We start from the raw sequence: 19113 nt of genomic DNA, 5'->3' as shown, positions 1-19113 counted from the left end.
TTCAGTCGCTCAGTCGTGTCCAACTCTTTGCAACCCCATGAATTACAGCACCCCAGGCCTCCCTGTCCATCACCAACTCCCAGAGTTCACTCAAACTCAGGTCCATCGAGTCGGTGATGCCATCCAGCCATCTCATCCTCTGTCGTCCCCTTCTCCTCCTGCCCCCAATCCCTCCCAGCATCAGAGTCTTTTCCAATGAGTCAACTCTTCGCATGAGGTGGCCAAAGTACTGGAGTTTCTGCTTCAGCATCAGTCCTTCCAATGAACACCCAGGACTGATCTCCTTTAGAATGGACTGGTTGGATCTCCTTGCAGTCCAAGGGACTCTCAAGAGTCTTCTCCAACATCACAGTTCAAAAGCATCAATTCTTTGGAGCTCAGCTTTCTTCACAGTCCAACACTCACATCCATACATGACCACTGGAAAAACCATAGCCTTGACTAGACAGACCTTTGTTGGCAAAGTAATGTCTCTACTTTTTAATATGCTGTCTAGGTTGGTCATAACTTTCCTCCCAAGGAGTAAGCATCTTTTAATTTCATGGCTGCAATCACCATCTGCAGTGATTTTGGAGCCCAAAAAAATAAAGTCTGACACTGTTTCCACTGTTTCCCCATCTATTTGCCATGAAGTGATGGGACCTGATGCCATGATCTTCATTTTCTGAATGTTGAGCTTTAAGCCAACTTTTTCACTCTCCTCTTTCACTTTCATCAAGAGGCTTTTTAGTTCTTCTTCACTTTCTGCCATAAGTGTGGTGTCATCTGCATATCTGAGGTTATTGATATTTCTCCCGGCAATCTTGATTCCAGCTTGTGCTTCTTCCAGCCCAGTGTTTCTCATGATGTACTATGCACAGAAGTTAAATAAGCAGGGTGACAATATACAGCCTTGACATACTCCTTTTCCTATTTGGAACCAGTCCGTTGTTCCATGTCCAGTTCTAACTGTTGCTTCCTGACTTGCATATAGGTTTCTCGAGAGGAAGGTCAGGTGGTCTAGTATTCCCATCTCTTGAAGAATTTTCCACCGTTGATTGTGATCCACACAGTCAAAGGCTTTGGCATAGTCAATAAAGCAGCAATAGAGGTTTTTCTGGAACTCTCTTGCTTTTTCGATGATCCAGCAGATGGTGGCAATTTGACCTCCGGTTCCTCTGCCTTTTCTAACACCAGCTTGCACATCTGGAGGTTCATGGTTCACATACTGCTGAAGCCTGGCTTGGAGGATTTTGAGCATTACCTTTCTAGTTGTTAGTGATGCCGTAAGAGTTTAGAAGGCCACAGGAGAAACAGCCAACTGGTATATTTTTTTCCCCTGCACAAAATGTATCTGGATCATATGGAAATACAATTCAGATTACTGAGAAAACTTCCAATAAATGGAATTGAGAGAAACTATCATACTTATCTATGTGTGTATGTGTGTGTGTTAGTCACTCAGTCGTGTCTGACTCTTTGCGACCCCATGGACGGCAGCCTGCCAGGCTCCTCTGTCCATGGCATTTTCCAGGCAAGAATACTGGAGTGGGTTGCCATTCCCTTCTCCAGGGGACCTTCCCAACCCAGGGATTGAATCTCAGTATAAGGACCTCCATTTTTAATACCTTTATTAAGATATTTTCAAATTCCTTTAAAGAGTAAAAGTTTTAACTATATTCACAGAGTTGTGAAGTCATTACCACTAATTATAGGGTATTTTCATGACCCTCCAAAAAACCCCGTACAGATTAGCAGTCAGCTTTATTCTTGCCTCACCCACCTCAGTACCAAACAATCACTAACCAACCTTCTGTCTCTGTAAGGGTGACTATTCTAGACTTTTCATATGAGCAGAATCATATAATAATATATGGGAAGACCACCATTTTAACAGGCCACACTGACAATTTTTTTTTCTGACCTAAACATTTTCTCTCTCCTACAGAGTTAGAACTTTAGACTTCTTACGGTAATCTCTATGCCATTGTATAAATATTCTTTCCGTAATGGTAATAAACCTACTGAGACTAAGGACCATTTTTATCACTCATTCAATAATTCAGTCATTCATTTAACACAATTAATGAGCTCTTTCTACTTCAAGGGTCACAATGTTATAAATACTTTGAATGCGAGGTGGACAAAGATCATCTTCACTGTGACTTACTTGACCTTGGTGGCTTATTGTTTTAAGCAACTCTTCCCCCACATAGTGCATTAAAAATAAAATTTCCAGGTGTATTTCAATGTCTCACATTGACTATTCCATAGTCACATTTTAGACTAACAGTATGAAAATTAAAATTCTATCTAAACCAAACTCACGTTTCCAACAGTCAGCTTCTGAATGATGTAATCTGGGCATCTTTTGTGCTCGTTGATCTCTACAATCACATCTCCATAAACCCGGCTGCCCTCGTCCATTGACGGCCAGTACTCTGCACACTTGTTCTATGTTTAAAAAACCATCAAGCATTTAAGTTTTTAAATTAAATGAATTTGTTCATTAAACACTCTTTGTAAAACAAAACAAACAAGAAATGTGTTCCTTGAATGTCTCAAAACATGTTTCTATTCCATTTCACTGGGATGCTTGAAAAGTATTCCATTTCCCAAGAAGTGCCCAGAAGGATTTCCTTCATTCTACCCAGCAGATGATCTTCCCAGGCTTAGCTGCATATCAAATGGGGACGTGCTTGGTGGTGAGCAAGAAATTATGTGGTTGCATGTGGTTAATTTCAGGCTGGGGCATGCGGAGGTTTTCAGGCTTCCTAGAGTCACGTTACATAAATTACCATCTATCTGCCCAAAGTCAGCATGAAGGTCAATGTGTTTCAAGTAGTCACAAGTACTTGTGAAACCAGCTCACAGAAGTGTACTGAACTTAAAATAAGACTGTAACAAAATAGGAATCCCATAGGAGTCCAGCAATTAAGCAGAAACATTTAAATTTTATTCTTAAATACGTAGGTTTGTATGCTCAGTTGTGAAGTCGTGCCCGACTCTTTTGTGACGCCATGGGCTGCAATCCGCCAGGCTCCTCTGTCCATGGAATTTTCCAGGCAAGAATACTGGAGTGGGTCGCCATTTCCTTCTCCAGGGACATATATTTATATATGTACATATTTTATCCTTCTATGGGTATGAAAATTTAAATCAAATGTTCAAAGAGAACTGTCTGTTTTGTCATCAAGCACATACGGATGTGACTTTTTGAAATGCATCCAGCCTCTCTCTTCCTAACATCCATCCTCCACCTTTGAGTCCTAGACCTTCACCCTGAGAGCCTTCTGGGTTCCTACCTTGTTCCCTTCCTCACATCGAGTGACCATGACAATAACCGTGGCTTTCTGCTCCCAGATCATCCTCCAGAAATCATCAACAGTCTCATCCCTGGGACCTAGGGGTCAAACAAATAAAAACTGGTAAGAAATATCCTTTTTAAAGTGCTAAAAAGCAATTTTTCAGAAAGAATATCCGACTACCAGAGCAATTACCTTGTGCTGCGATGTACTTCCTGGGCTCTTTGAAACCCTGTCCAGGACAGACAAGAAGAAATGTCATTTACCGAACGCTCAATTACTCATTTACATGAGAAAGTGTGAAGTGAGGAAGTTACTTCAAATCGGTCATTTCTTGGGTGTGTGTCTTCCTGAGCAGTTTCAAATTATAAGGATGAGTTTATTAACTCATGATCAGTCATTTAACTGTGCCAAATATATTAACATTTACAAACAATATCCATGACTTCATGTGTCTTTGTGATATACTCTAAACAAAGCTGAAAAGTATGTAGGTTTTAGCTCCATCTGGGACGGTGCAGCAATTTATAAGAGTAATCAGGCATTCCTACATTTTATATCCTCTCAAGCTTTAAAGCACTATCTGCCACAATTTAATCCTCCTCACCAGCCATAGCGGAGAAGGCAATGGCACCCCACTCCAGTCCTCTTGCCTGGAAAATCCCATGGACAGAGGAGCCTGGAAGGCTGCAGTCCGTGGGGTCGCTGAGGGTCGGACACGACTGAGCGACTTCACTTTCGCTTTCACTACCAGCCATAGAGTAACTTTGGGGATTTTTACTCAATTTCTTTCAATAACTCATCCTGAGATTAGCCTCAAACTTCTACCTTTTATCTAGTGCTGGGATATACCACTGATGGCCTAGTATCAGCCACATCATGTGTTATCTATAGACGTGTGGCCATGGGCTTCAGAGCTGAGTAGCTGTGATAGAGGTGGTGTATCCTGTAAACCCCCCAAAGTTGCTACCTGGCCCCTTACAGAGCAGCCTGCCAATCTCTGCTTTCATAGAGTGACATTTTTTGTATCCGAGATATATACTTTAGGTAAATTAAACATCATACAAAACAGTGTGAATACCATGGTAACATTTTTGGATAAGTGGGGGTAACAAATATTGCTGTTTTCTGGTTTATGTATAAAGAAACTCTCAGTGGATAAAGAGGAACCATGATGTGATGGTTTAGTCACTAAGTCATGTCGTGACCCCACAGACTGTAGCCCGCCAGGCTCCTCTGTCCATGGGATTCTCCAGGCAAGAATACTGGAGTGGGTGGCCATTCCCTTCTCCAGAGGATCTTTCCAACCAGGGATGAATCCCAGGTCTCCTCTGTTGCAGGCAGATTCAAGAATAATCTATGATAAAAACTAAAGTTTAGTATTAACATATATACATTACTATATATAAAACAGATAACCAATAAGGTCATGCTATATATTCTGTAATAGTTTCTCTATATTTTCATACTGCTTATTTTTTTTAATTTTGTGTGATGCATTACTTCATTAGCAATGGTATAATAAATTATAATTTCATAATATTTTGGATAAATTAACCATGTACAATATCCTCAGACATTTACTAACTGAACAAGGGCAAAGTAACAAATTAACCAGTGCCTTCCAGTCCTCACGCCTATGCTGAGGTGCAAAGGCAGGGCTCTTATGAAAAATACACATATAGATAATTTAGGTAATACACAACACAGGACAGGCACCAGAGTATTTTAATTCTCATTATCATTTTTTGGGAGACAAAAATCCTGTATTACCTAGCAGTGATAGTAAATAATAAATAACTATCCTTGCAAATATTAGTGATGTTGTTGTTTATACCAGTGACATTGATGGGCTTCCTTCAAGTGATTTTAAATAATATTTCTAAAAACTTGCCATGAGTGGACATATGTATATGTATAACTGACTCACTTTGCTGTAGCCCTGAAACTAACACAGCATTGTTAATCAACTACAATGCAATAAACTCTTTAAAAACATAAAAATTGCCATGACAAAGATGGAGCTGAATAGAATGTATAGACACAAGAAAAATGAAAATGGTCAGTGACAGAATGGTGAAGCTGTAAAACCTGGCCATGAGGCATTTTTTACTCACATCAATATAGCTGGCATTTATATAGTTTGATCCTGCATCTCCGTTTATGTCAGAGAGTTCAACACGGTTGTAGTCATCTGCTCAATGCAAAGAAATATTAAATAAGTGAAACAATGAATAATCAAGTAGCCTAAATGTATGGGAATCCAATTCTCAATGAACAACTTACAAGGAAGGATATCAACATAGCGATTTTTGTTCTGGTTAAAGGATTTTCGAGCATCCTTGATGGAAAACTTGCTGAATACCCGTGGAATGCTCTGAAAGACACAAAGATCCTTTGGGTCAGAGCAGATTGTAGAAAAACCACTTCCCCTCACCACTTATCGTTCTGAACAAGTGAGACATCCTGGTGCGTGTTTCCTTTACCCTGTTGAACAAGCTGCATATGGTAATTGAAATGAACGTTGTTAGGAATTGTGCAAAAAGTCCTCTTTAAGAAAATGAATGATGGACTACTTGGAGAATAAATCCCATGAGAGCAAATTTAGCAGTAATTGCTCTGCCACTTTCAAATTCATTGAAAAACACACCTGGATAATTATCTAGAGCACAAGGACACATCAGCCAAATGTGTTTCTGGACATGACTTTGTAAATAGTACTCATTCACTGAAGCAGCATTATCTTGAAATGTTCACTAGTGTTACGACTATGAATCTCGCTGCTGGTCTGCAAATACCCGGTAATAATAGCTGCTTTGACTCCGCTGCACTATTATGTGGGATAAACTATCAAGGCCAACAGCTACACAACACATTTAAGACGGATCATGTTGGTGACGAAGAGAACTTTCTCGTCCTATGGCAAGAGGAGCACCCACCTGAAATTCAGCCAGGAAGAGCCTCCCCTCGTCAGCCATCTTCCGCTTGTAAGTCTCCAGCAAAACATCTGCATGAATGGGCTCCACGTTCATCAGCTGCTTCTCATCATCTTTAAACACATTAAAGGTTCACAGCTAGTATTACATCTCTCTTTCCCACGTTCATACACATTTCATCAGAAGCAAATCTTGGGTTAGGCCCTGAGCGTTTTTTCCTTCTCACACACAGTCCACCTGGAACATCTCACTCACATACAGAGATTCACCTGTAAACCTATGACATCTAAATTTAGGGCTCTAATACTCTTCTGGTCTTTTATGGATTAATCTTTCCCACTGACTCTCAGGTCTTCCACCCAGTTATTCCAGAAGGACCCCAAACTCAAGATGTTCAAAATCATCTCCCCTTTATTCTAGCATCTCAAGTATCAGCAAACAGGACCACCATTCCCAAAGTCAGCTAACAAGCAAACTTCCAAGTGACCCACGATTTCTCCCTCTGTCCTTACATCCAACAGGTCACCGTGTACCTCCCCTTCTGCCCATGACCATGGGATCCCTCCTCATGGGACCCCTCATCCACATGATGACCCCTCTCCCTGCCTCCAGTCTGTACCCACCCTGACTGACTTTTTAAACTCCACAAATTCATCTTCTGATCCACAAATATGAGCGTGCAACTCCGCTTGCTGACCAAAAAACCTCACACTACTGTTTGTGCTCCACAGTCTACAGGTTAAAGTTTCGATGTTTAATGTGATACACGAGCACTTTTTGTAATTTCACATGACTCATCTCAACCACAGTTTCCTATACTCTTGTTCTATATCTTAGGCACGAATATTCGCCAAGTACATCACAGAGGTTCTCCCCACGCCTCCATTCACACTGTTCTCTCTGCAGAGAATGCCCCTCCTCACTGTCTATCTGCACTAACAGATTTCAGACCAAGTATCACCACTATAAGGAGATCTAGGGCTACATTTCTTTGTTCCATTATATGCATTTCCAGTGGTCATGTATGGATGTCAGAGTTGGACTGTGAAGAAAGCTGAGCACCAAAGATTTGATGCTTTTGAACTGTGGTGTTGGAGAAGACTCTTGAGAGTCCCTTGGACTGCAAGGAGATCCAACCAGTCCATTCTGAAGGAGATCAGCCCTGGGATTTCCTTGGAAGGAATGATGCTAAAGCTGAAACTCCAGTACTTTGGCCACCTCATGCGAAGAGTTGACTCATTGGAAAAGACTCTGCTGCTGGGAGGGATTGGGGGCAGGAGGAGAAGGGGACGACAGAGGATGAGATGGCTGGATGGCATCACTGACTCGATGGACGTGAGTCTGAGTGAACTCTGGGAGTTGGTGATGGACACGGAGGCCTGGCGTGCTGCGATTCATGGGGTCGCAAAGAGTCGGACATGACTGAGACTGAACTGAACTGAACTATACTTTCCTATATTGTATTTTTAAATTTTATCTATTTTAAGTTATTATGACATATTGTAAATGTATAAATAAGAGAATTTGATGACTACCCTGATACCCGGGACTCATCTTAATGCGATAATCTCTATACTTGACTGTAAACAGACTGCGTTCATTTTTTATGCCACCAGAGTATGAAACTCATTATATACCATAGTTGCGAAATAACTTACTAAAGAACAAAATATATTAAAGTAAAGAGCTATAACTGCATATGGACACTGACAAACAACAGTTTCAGAATCTTAAGAGAATATAAGCCGCCACACGTGTTGAAAGTTATGCTCCTGCTCCTATCCATGCACATCCAGCAGCATCTCTTTCAGTATCCATGTCAATGTCCCCTATTTATTAGATGAAAAAAAATGTTCACTAGGGTTACATTTAGCTTTTTGACTGTGGAAATCTTCTATCCAGTCACAACTATCAAACGGTCCAGGCACACTTGTTCCTTTGGGTGGTTAGAGCTCCCCGGCATTCATTCGTTCTGACCTAGGGCCACCTCGGAGGTTTTATGGGATTTGGGTAAGTTCTAACCACTCCAAGGGGCAATCTGTGGCAACTCTGAGATAAATGCTCCTTGACCCTTTCCAAGACAAGTTAAAACCAAAGAGAGGAGTGCTGAAATGTTTCCGATCTTGAGTATGCAAAACCAAATCATTTTCTTTATTAAAAACACATTTTCAACTTCTTGAACCCCATCCCCATTTTACTGGATCAAAAAACACATTTTTAAAGAGAATTGAAAAAAGTACAGTAAAAGTTGAAAAAAAGGAGAGAGAGAAAAGATGAAATATGCTTTCATTTCCAAAGTCAGGGTGCAATCTTTTGTCATACCTGTCAATGTGCCTTTAGTGGGAACAGCCCCTGGCCCACCCTTGCAGGGACGTGGACACTTGCCACCTCCCTGCCCGTGTGACCTTCCATCTGCTCTTCCGTCACTCTCCTTTGTTGGTCTAATGATTCCCCACCACCTTAGAAGACCCAGCTTCTTGCCTTCTGCGTAGACAGCTTGCTATCTTCCGTCTTTCTACAGCATCAAATGTACCCCACCTACGGCACCTAAAACTCTGTCACAGTCGTCTGCGTCTGTCTTCCTCTCAGTTCAGTTCAGTTCAGTCGCTCAGTCGTGTCCGACTCTTTGCGACCCCGTGAATCGCAGCACACCAGGCCTCCCTGTCCATCACCAACTCCTGGAGTTCACTCAGACTCACGTCCATCGAGTCAGTGATGCCATCCAGCCATCTCATCCTCTGTCATCCCCTTCTCCTCCTGCCCCCAATCCCTCCCAGCATCAGAGTCTTTTCCAATGAGTCAACTCTTCTCATGAGGTGGCCAAAGGACTGGAGTTTCAGCTTTAGCATCATTCCTTCCAAAGAAATCCCAGGGCTGATCTCCTTCAGAATGGACTGGTTGGATCTCCTTGCAGTCCAAGGGACTCTCAAGAGTCTTCTCCAACACCACAGCTCAAAAGCATCTAGACCCTAAAATTTTAAATGCAGAGTCTGTGACCTGTGACTGCCATAGTTTCAGGCACACTCTGAGAAGGTACAGATCCTTGCTGGTTAAATAAACACATCAATGAATTTAAATTTTATCACAGAGGAAGTCCAGGTTAGATTTAAAAAATGTTAAATTATTATATAAAACAAGGGAGATATTTGCCAGTTAAAAAAATGGCACACTTACCCCTTTCAACGAGTTCCTGCTGCTCATCTAAATTGCTGTAAAGATAAGAAATGTAAGTTTGCATACTCTTAAGAAACAGAATTCAGTTGGCAAGTGCTTTTAATGAATGTCTTGAGGGAAGGAGGAAGTAGAGATGGGGAGGATGAAAGGGAAGAGGGGAGGGGGTAAGAAGGCATAAAGGGGAGGTAAGGGGAAGAAAGGTGGGGAGGGGAACCAACCATGGGAGGTTGGTCAGTCTCAGAGAAGTGACCGCATTTTTAAAATTTGGAACTTCTTGATTTTCATAAAGTGTAGTTGTTCCTGGCCAGAGGAATGTATATACTTCCCGATATATTTCTCTCCATTGTCACTTCCAGATACCTATGACCCAGTTTGTACAAAAAGAACAGGCACATTCTTTTCATTGGTTATTACTGAAGGAAATCTATCCCATTATTAGTGAACATAGAAAAAATAACATTGAATATAAACCAATAAGACAATAGGAAAGTCTTTCATCAAAGGTCAGTGATGTCCTAGACTTCTTACTGTCATCTCTGCTGCTGCTGCTGCTGCTGCTGCGTCACTTCAGTCGTGTCCGACTCTGTGTGACCCCAGAGACGGCAGCCCACCAGTCTCCCCGTCCCTGGGATTCTCCAGGCAAGAACACTGGAGTGGGTTGCCATTTCCTTCTCCATCTCTGAATTCCACTTAATTGGTTCCAAGTTGGCCTCATAAATGGGACTTTCATCATTATAACTATTATTATTATCTTTTCATTTTGAAATCAACTCTTACCTGGATCTTTTCTTATGCAGATCATAGATTTTATAGAGAACAATGAGCAGGGCTATTGATGTCACAATAATCAGAAATACCAAAAATATGATGAGTGCTTTAGCATTATCTAGAAATGAAAAAGAACACAGGAAGAGAGCTTACTATGTCAAATACATTGCTGGATTCTTTGAGAAATCACTTTTAAAGTACTTACATTTTAACACTTTCATTTCTTTTGAAGTTTTAAACATATATAATTTTTAGAATGAGACCAAAGACAGGATGTTTCTGATTTTGTAAAGTCTTGCCCATATCTTGCCCATTTATTGGTTCTGAACCAATAAAATATTTCATATTTTAAGAATTAATAGAGTATAGAAGAGCAATTCTCTACCTTTCTACTAAATAATGTCCATTTATGAGACACTATCATTTAGATTTAATTATCTTTCTTTTGGTCACTCCATTAGAAAGGGATCAAATAGGTAATCTAGTTATGATTCTCAGAGATAACCTCCTATAGTTTCTGTGCAGAACTAGCTAGCTTCTTAAGGGGGTCAGAAAGGTCACTGCCCTACATGAGATAAACCTGCTTATTGAGGTATAAAATCAATTAACCACAGGACAAAATTATTTTATTCTACACTTGATATTAGACTTATCCTGACATGAATTTTCACAAAGGTTTAATGTGAAATCACATGCTTTCTTGGAGAAAGGGCAGAGAAAAGAGAGCTTATTGGAAATATCTCTTGTGCTGAACAAGCAGGTAATGCTGTTCGTCTACAGTGAAAGTCCGGTGAAATAATGCGGAGACATCAGGGTCTCAGTACTGGATACAGACTTCTTGGGTTCCCAGCTTAGATCCACCACGTCCTGATTGGGACCTTGGCCACCACCCTGATTATCTTTGTATCTCCATCCCTAATTAGTAAACTGAGGCTAAGTTTGATCCACAGGAGACATTTAGCATAGTGTCGGGACATAGTACTAATTATTCACTAGTCACCCAAAATATTTTGGGTCTTAGTGTGTGTCACTGATTTAAGTATTTAAGATGTCTAGGAGAACGAGACAGACAAAGATCCTTGTACTCATGGGACTGACATTCTGGGAGGAAAGACAGTTAACAATATATACTATAAACAAGAGAACAGTGAAATAGGTTGAAAGATGATGAAGACTGGAGCATTGGCTGCATGGCGCTGAACAACTGTGAGGAGATACCCCGCATCCAAGGGCAGAGAAGCCCCAGCAAGATGGTAGGAGGGGTGAAATCGCGTTTAGAATCAAACCCCATTCCCACCACTGATGCTGGGAGGGCTCAAATAAACCTTGTGCACACCAGGACTCAGAGACCCCACAGAGAGTGAGACAGAGCTGTGTTTGAACACCTCCTAGGAGGGATGGATCAGCAGTGGGCTGCTGCAGGGGCAGGGGCCCTGGGTGCAGCAGGCCTGGGTATGGCATAAGCCCTCTTGGAGGAGGTCGCCATTACCGACCATAGAGCCTCCAGACCGCACACAGGACTGCGGAAACAGACTCTCAGTTCAGTTCAGTTCAGTCGCTCAGTCGTGTCCGACTCTTTGCGACCCCATGAATCACAGCACGCCAGGCCTCCCTGTCCATCACCAACTCCCAGAGTTCACCCAAACTCATGTCCATCGAGTTGATGATGCCATCCAGCCATCTCATCCTCTGTCGTCCCCTTCTCCTCCTGCCCCCAATCCCTCCCAGCATCAGGGTCTTTTCCAATGAGTCAACTCTTCACATGAGGTGGCCAAAGTACTGGAGTTTCTGCTTAAGCATCAGTCCTTTCAATCAACACCCAGGACTGATCTCCTTTAGAATGGACTGGTTGGATCTCCTTTTAGTCCATGGGACTCTCAATAGTCTTCTCCAACACCACAGTTCAAAAGCATCAATTCTTTGGTGCTCAGCTTTCTTCACAGTCCAACTCTCATATCCATACATGACCACTGGAAAAACCATAGCCTTGACTAGATGGACATTTGTTAGCAAAGTAATGTCTTTGCTTTTGAATAGGCTATCTAGGTTGGTCATAACTTTCCTCCCAAGGAGTAAGCATCTTTTAATTTCATGGCTGCAATCACCATCTGCAGTGATTTTGGAGCCCAAAAAAATAAGTCTGCCACTGTTTCCACTGTTTCCCCATCTATTTCCCATGAAGTGATGGGACCAGATGCTATGATCTTAGTTTTCTGAATGTTGAGCTTTAAGCCAACTTTTTCACTCTCCTCTTTCACTTTCATCAAGAGGTTTTTTAGTTCCTCTTCACTTTCTGCCTTAAGGGTGGTGTCATCTGCATATTTGAGATTATTGATATTTCTCCAGGCAATCTTGATTCCAGCTTGTGCTTCTTCCAGCCCAGGGTTTCTCATGATGTACTCTGCACAGAAGTTAAATAAGCAGGATGACAATATACAGTGTTGACATACTCCTTTTCCTATTTGGAACCAGTCTGTTGTTCCATGTCCAGTTCTAACTGTTGCTTCCTGACTTGCATATAGGTTTCTCAAGAGGCAGGTCAGGTGGTCTGGTATTTCCATCTCCTTCAGAATTTTCCACAGTTTATTGTGATCCACACAGTCAAAGGCCTTGGCATAGCCAACAAACCTGAAACAGGTGTTTTTCTGGAACTCTCTTGCTTTTTCCATGATCCAGCAGATGTTGGCAATTTGAACTCTGGTTCCTCTGCCTTTTCTAAAACTAGCTTGAACATCTGGAGGTTCATGGTTCACGTATTGCTGAAGCCTGGCTTGGAGATTTTGAACATTACTTTACTAGCGTGTGAGATGAGTGCAATTGTGTGGTAGTTTGAGCATTCTTTTGCATTGCCTTTCTTTGGGACTGGAATGAAAACTGACCTTTTCCAGTCCTGTGGCCACCGCTGAGTTTTCCAAATTTGCTGGCATATTGAGTGCAGCACTTTCACAGCATCATCTTTTAGGATTTGAAATAGCTCCACTGGAATTCCATCACCTCTACTAGCTTTGTTCGTAGTGATGCTTTCTAAGGCCCACTTGACTTCACATTCCAGGATGTCTGGCTCTAGGTGAGTGATCACATCATCATGATTATCTGGGTCGTGAAGCTCTTTTTTGTACAGTTCTCCTGTGTATTCTTGCCACCTCTTCATAATATCTTCTGATTCTGTTAGATCCATACCATTTCTGTCCTTTAATGAGCCCATCTTTGCATGAAATGTTCCCTTGGTGTCTCTAATTTTCTTGAAGAGATCTCTAGTCCTTCCCATTCTGTTGTTTTCCTCTATTTCTTTGCATTGATTGCTGAGGAAGGCTTTCTTATCTCTCCTTGCTATTCTTTGGAACTCTGCATTCAGATGCTTATATCTTTCCTTTTCTCCTTTGCTTTTTGCTTCTCTTCTTTTCACAACTATTTGTAAAGCCTCCTCAGACAGCCATTTTGCTTTTTTGCATTTCTTTTCCATGGGGATGGTCTAGATCCCTGTCTCCCGTACAGTGTCACCAACCTCTGTCCATTGTTCATCAGGCACTCTGTCTATCAGATCTAATCTCTTAAATCTATTTCTCACTTCCACTGTATAATCATAAGGGATTTGATTTAGGTCATACCTGAATGGTCTAGTGGTTTTCCCTACTTTCTTCAATTTCAGTCTGAATTTGGCAACAAGGAGCTCATGATCTGAGCCATAGTCAGCTCCTGGTCTTGTTTTTGCGGACTGTATAGAGCTTCTCCATCTTTGGCTTCAAAGAATATAATCAATCTGATTTTGATGTTGACTTCCCTGGTGGCTCAGACGGTAAACAGACTCTAGAAGGGCATAAACAGAACTTTCTGCACATCAGGACCCAGGAGAAAGGAGCAGAGACCCCACAAGAGACTGACCCAGACTTGCCCGTGAGTGTTCAGGAGTCACCAGCAGAGGCGTGGTTGCCGGTGGCCTGCTGCAAGGGTTGGGGGCGCTGAACGTAGCAGTGGGTGCGTGGGGCTTCTGGAAGGAGGTTGCCATTGTCTTCATTACCTCCACCATAGTTAGTTCAGTTCAGCTCAGTTCAGTCGCTCAGTCGTGTCCGACTCCTTGTGACCCCATGAATCACAGCACTCCAGGCCTCCCTGTCCATCACCAACTCCCAGAGTTCACTCAGACTCACATCCACTGAGTCAGTGATGCCATCCAGCCATCTCATCCTTTGTCGTCCCCTTCTCCTCCTGCCCCCAATCCCTCCCACCATCCGAGTCTTTTCCAATGAGTCAACTCTTCGCATGAGGTGGCCAAAGGACTGGAGTTTCAGCTTTAGCATCATTCCTTCCAAAGAAATCCCAGGGCTGATCTCCTTTAGAATGGACTGGTTGGATCTCCTTGCAATTCAAGGGATTCTCAAGAGTCTTCTCCAACACCACAGTTCAAAAGCATCAATTCTTCGGCGCTCAGCCTTCTCCACAGTCCAACTCTCACATCCATACATGACTACAGGATCCATACATAAGTCCCAGGTAAATAACAGAGGGAACACAGTCCCACCCATCAACAGAAAATTGGATTAAAGATTTACTGAGCATGGTCCAACCTATCACAACAAGATCCAGTTTCCCCCTCAGTCAGTCTCTCCACCAGGAAGCTCCAATAAGCCTCTTATCCTTCTCCATCAAAGGGCAGACTGAAAACCACAGTCACAGAAAACTAACCAATCTGATCACATGAGCCTTGTCTAACTCAATGAAACTATGAGTCATGCCGTGTAGGGCCACCCAAGACAGATGGGTCATGGTGGAGAGTTCTGACAAAACGTGGTCCACTGGAGAAGGGAATGGCAAACCACTTCAGCATTCTTGCCTTGAGAACCCCATGAACAGTGTGAAAAGGCAAAAAGATAAGACACTGAAAGATGAACTCCCCAGGTAGGTAGGTGCCCAATATGCTACTGGAGATCAGTAGAGAAATAACTCCAGAAAGAATGAAGGGATGGAGCCAAAGCAAAACCAATGCCCAGCTGCGGATGTGACTGGTGATGGAAGTTTGAAGCTGTAAAGAGCAATACTGCATAGGAACCTGGAATGTCAGGTCCATGAATCAAGGCAAATTGGAAGTGGTCAAACAGGAGATGGCAAGAGTGAACATTGACATTCTAGGAATCAGTGAACTAAAATGGACTGGAATGGATGAATTTAACTCAGATGACCATTATATCTACTACTGTGGGCAAGAATCCCTTAGAAGAAATGGAGTAGCCATCAAAAGAGTAGTCAACAAAAGAGTCCAAAACGCAATACTTGGATGCAGTCTCAAAAATGACAGTGATCTCTGTTCATTTCCAAGGCAAACTATTCAATATCACAGTAATCCAAGCCTATGCCCCAACCAGTAATGCTGAAGAAGCTGAAGTTGAACGGTTCTATGAAGACCTACAAGAACTTCTAGAACTAACACCCCAAAAAGATGTCCTTTTCATTATAGGGGACTGGAATGCAAAAGTAGGAAGTCAAGAAATACCTGGAGTAACAGGCAAATTTGGCCTTGGAATACGGAATGAAGTAGGGCAAAGACTAATAGAGTTCTGACAAGAGAATGCACTGGTCATAGCAAACATCCTCTTCCAACAACCCTAGAGAAGACTCTACACATGGACATCACCAGATGGTCAATACTGAAATCAGATTGATTATATTCTTTGCAGCCAAAGATGGAGAAGCTCTATATAGTCAGCCAAAACAAGACCAGGAGCTGACTGTGATTCAGATCATGAATTCCTTGTTGCCAAATTCAGACTTAAACTGAAGAAAGTAGGGAAAACCACTAGACCCTTCAGGTATGACCTAAATCAAATCTCTTACGATTATACAGTGGAAGTGACAAATAGATTAAAGGGATTATATCTGATAGACAGAGTGCCTGAAGAACTATGGATGGAGGTTCATAACACTGTACAAGAGGCAGGGATCAAGACCATCCCCAAGAAAAAGAAATGCAAAAAGGCAAAATGCTTGTCTGAGGAGGGCTTACAAATAGCTGTGAAAAGAAGAGAAGTGAAAAGCAAAGGAGAAAAAGAAAGATACATTCATTTGAATGCAGAGTTCCAAAAAATAGCAAGGAGAGATAAGAAAGCCTTCCTCAGTGATCAATGCAAAGAAATAGAGGAAAACAATGGAATTGGAAAGGCTAGAGATCTCTTCAAGAAAATTAGAGATATCAAGGGGCCATTTCATGCAAAGATGGGCTCATTAAAGGACAGAGATGGTATGGACCTAACAGAAGCAGAAGATATTAAGAAGAGGTGGCAAGAATACACAGAACTATACAAAAAGATCTTAATGATGCAATAATCACGATGGTGTGATCACTCCTAGAGCCAGACATCCTGGAATGTGAAGTCAAGTGGGCCTTAGGAAGCATCACTACGAACAAAGCTAGTGGAGGTGATGGAATTCCAGTGGAGCTATTTCAAATCCTAAAAGATGATGCTGTGAAAGTGCTGCACTCAATATGCCAGCAAATTTGGAAAACTCAGCAGTGGCCACAGGACTGGAAAAGGTCAGTTTTCATTCCAGTCCCAAAGAAAGGCAATGCCAAAGAATGCTCAAACTACCGCACAATTGCACTCATCTCACACACTAGTAAAGTAATGCTCAAAATCTCCAAGCAAGGCTTCAACAGTACGTGAACCATGAACTTCCAGATGTTCAAGCTGGTTTTAGAAAAGTCAGAGGAACCAGAGATAAAGTTGCCAACATCCACTAGATCATGGAAAAAGCAAGAGAGTTCCAGAAAAACATCTACTTCTGCTTTATCAACTATGCCAAAGCCTTTGACTGTGTGGATCACAACAAACTGTGGAAAATTCTTCAAGAGATGGGAATACCAGACCACCTGACCTGCCTCTTGAGAAACCTGTATGCAGGTCAGGAAGCAACAGTTAGAACTGGACATGGAACAACAGACTGGTTCCAAATAGGAAAAGAAGTATGTCAACACTGTATATTGTCACCCTGCTTATTTAACTTCTGTGCAGAGTACATCATGAGAAATGCTAGGCTGGATGAAGCACAAGCTGAAATCAAGATTGCTGGGAGAAATATCAATATCCTCAGCTATGCAGATGACACCATCCTTACGGCAGAAAGTGAAGAGGAACTAAAGAACGTCTTGTTAAGTGTGGAAGAGGAGAGTGAAAAAGTTGGCTTAAAACTCAACATTCAGCCCGGCCCCGCGCCCCGTCCAGCCAGCTCGCTCAGGCTCGCTCCGGCCCGGGGCCGCCCCGTCCGCCCCGCCCCCGCCGGCCGGACCGGAGGGCTCTAGGTGCCGCGTGGAGCCCCTCTGCACCGGTGCGAACGTGGCGCTGCGCGCGGTCGGCAGCCTGCGCCCATCTAGCACCCGGCGCGCCCTGCTCGCCGCGGCCCTGCGGACTGCGGGTGGGTGCCGTCTGGGCGCTGCGCACGGGCCCTGCTCGGCTGTCGGTGCGGAAATTCACAGAAAAACACGAATGGGCAACAACAGAAAATGGTGTTCGAACAGTGGGAATCAGCAATTTTGCACAGGAAGCTTTGGGAGATGTTGTTTACTGTAGTCTGCCTGAAGTTGGGACAAAGTTGAACAAACAAGAGGAGTTTGGTGCTTTGGAAAGTGTGAAAGCTGCTAGTGAACTCTATTCTCCTGTGTCAGGAGAAGCAGCTGAAATTAATAAAGCTCTAGCAGAAAATCCAGGACTTGTCAACAAGTCTTGTTACGAAGATGGTTGGCTGATCAAGATGACCTTCAGTAACCCTTCAGAACTAGATGAACTAATGAGGGAAGAAGCATATGAGAAATACATAAACTCTATTGAGGAGTGAAAATAGAACCCCTAAATAAACTGCTTTGAAACAAACAAAAAACCCTCAACATTCAGAAAACTAAGATCATGGCATCTGGTCCCATCACTTTATGGCAAATAGATGGGGAAACAGTGGAAACAGTGTCAGACTTTATTTTCTTGGGCTCCAAAATCACTGCAGATAATGACTGCAGCCATGAAATTCAAAGACGCTTACTCCTTGGAAGAAAAGTTATGACCAACCTAGATAGCACATTAAAAAGCAGAGACACTACTTTGCCAACAAAGGTCCAGTCAAAGCTATGGTTTTTCCAGTGGTCATGTATGGATGGGAGAGTTGGATTGTGAAGAAAGCTGAGCACCGAAGAATTGATGCTTTTGAACTGTGGTGTTGGCGGAGACTCCTGAGAGTCCCTTGGACTGCAAGGAGATCCAACTAGTCCATCCTAAAGGAGATCCGTCCTGAGTATTCACTGGAAAGAGTGATGCTGAAGCTGAAACTCCAATCCTTTGGCCACCTGATGCGGAGAACTGACTCATTGGAAAAGACCCTGATGCTGGGAAAGATTGAAGGCAGAAGGAGAAGAGGGTGACAGAGGATGAGATGGTTGGATGGCATCACCAACTCAATGGACATGAGTTTGAGTAAGCTCTGGGAGTTGGTGATGGACAGGGAGGCCCGGCGTGCTGCAGTCCATGGGGTCAAAAGAGCCAGACACGACTAGGTGACTGAATTGAACTGAACTGAGAAGATGAGGAGTTAGCTGGACAGGTATCTGGGGAATGCTTGTTCAGGCACACGTGGGATTAGGTGAGAGCCTCGAGGCAGAACACACCTAGCATTCAAGGAGCAGCAGGAATCCCCTGAGGCTAGAGTTGGGGAGAGGGATGGGCATCAGGAGATGCCAGCTGAGAATGTGGCTGGGAGTCAGCAGAGGGCAAGGGTAAGATTGGAGGGGCTCGTGAAGCATTTAAGGTCACACTGGTGTGTGTGTGTGTGTGTGTGTGTGTGTGTGTGTGTGTGTGTGTGTGTGTTTGCTTGTTTGCTGTTTTGCTGCACCGCTACATTTGTAAGATCTTAGCTCCCCAGTCAGGGTTGGAACCTACACCCTCCAGAGAGAGCACAGAGAGCGAGCCACTGGGCCT

The 19113-nt window shown here is 42.9% G+C and overlaps 2 protein-coding genes across 6 annotated transcripts in view; one reads left to right on the top strand and one right to left on the bottom strand.

Moving 5' to 3' along the window:
* The window catches only part of PTPRC (protein tyrosine phosphatase, receptor type C), a 129234-nt gene that overhangs the window by 18148 nt on the left and 91973 nt on the right, over positions 1-19113 (bottom strand). For all 5 annotated transcript variants that reach the window (XM_027565793.1, XM_027565794.1, XM_027565795.1 and 2 more), the window contains 8 exons: positions 10172-10280; positions 9395-9429; positions 6224-6333; positions 5571-5661; positions 5402-5478; positions 3480-3516; positions 3285-3382; positions 2308-2433 (listed from right to left, as the gene is read on the bottom strand). In XM_027565793.1, the coding sequence (XP_027421594.1) occupies positions 2308-2433; positions 3285-3382; positions 3480-3516; positions 5402-5478; positions 5571-5661; positions 6224-6333; positions 9395-9429; positions 10172-10280 (683 nt within the window). The remainder of the gene's footprint in view (positions 1-2307; positions 2434-3284; positions 3383-3479; positions 3517-5401; positions 5479-5570; positions 5662-6223; positions 6334-9394; positions 9430-10171; positions 10281-19113) is intronic.
* On the top strand, positions 11353-17987 carry LOC113907025 (glycine cleavage system H protein, mitochondrial-like). The gene is made up of 2 exons (XM_027565924.1): positions 11353-11368; positions 17355-17987. Exons 1-2 carry the CDS (start codon positions 11353-11355, stop codon positions 17984-17986), a joined length of 648 nt encoding a protein of 215 aa, XP_027421725.1. The 3' UTR covers position 17987.

Source organism: Bos indicus x Bos taurus, chromosome 16 (genome assembly GCF_003369695.1).
Source record: "Bos indicus x Bos taurus breed Angus x Brahman F1 hybrid chromosome 16, Bos_hybrid_MaternalHap_v2.0, whole genome shotgun sequence".
Classification (NCBI taxonomy): Eukaryota; Metazoa; Chordata; class Mammalia; order Artiodactyla; family Bovidae; genus Bos; species Bos indicus x Bos taurus.
Note: the sequence above shows the minus strand (reverse complement) of the source record. Positions and strands in the feature narration are given on the sequence as shown.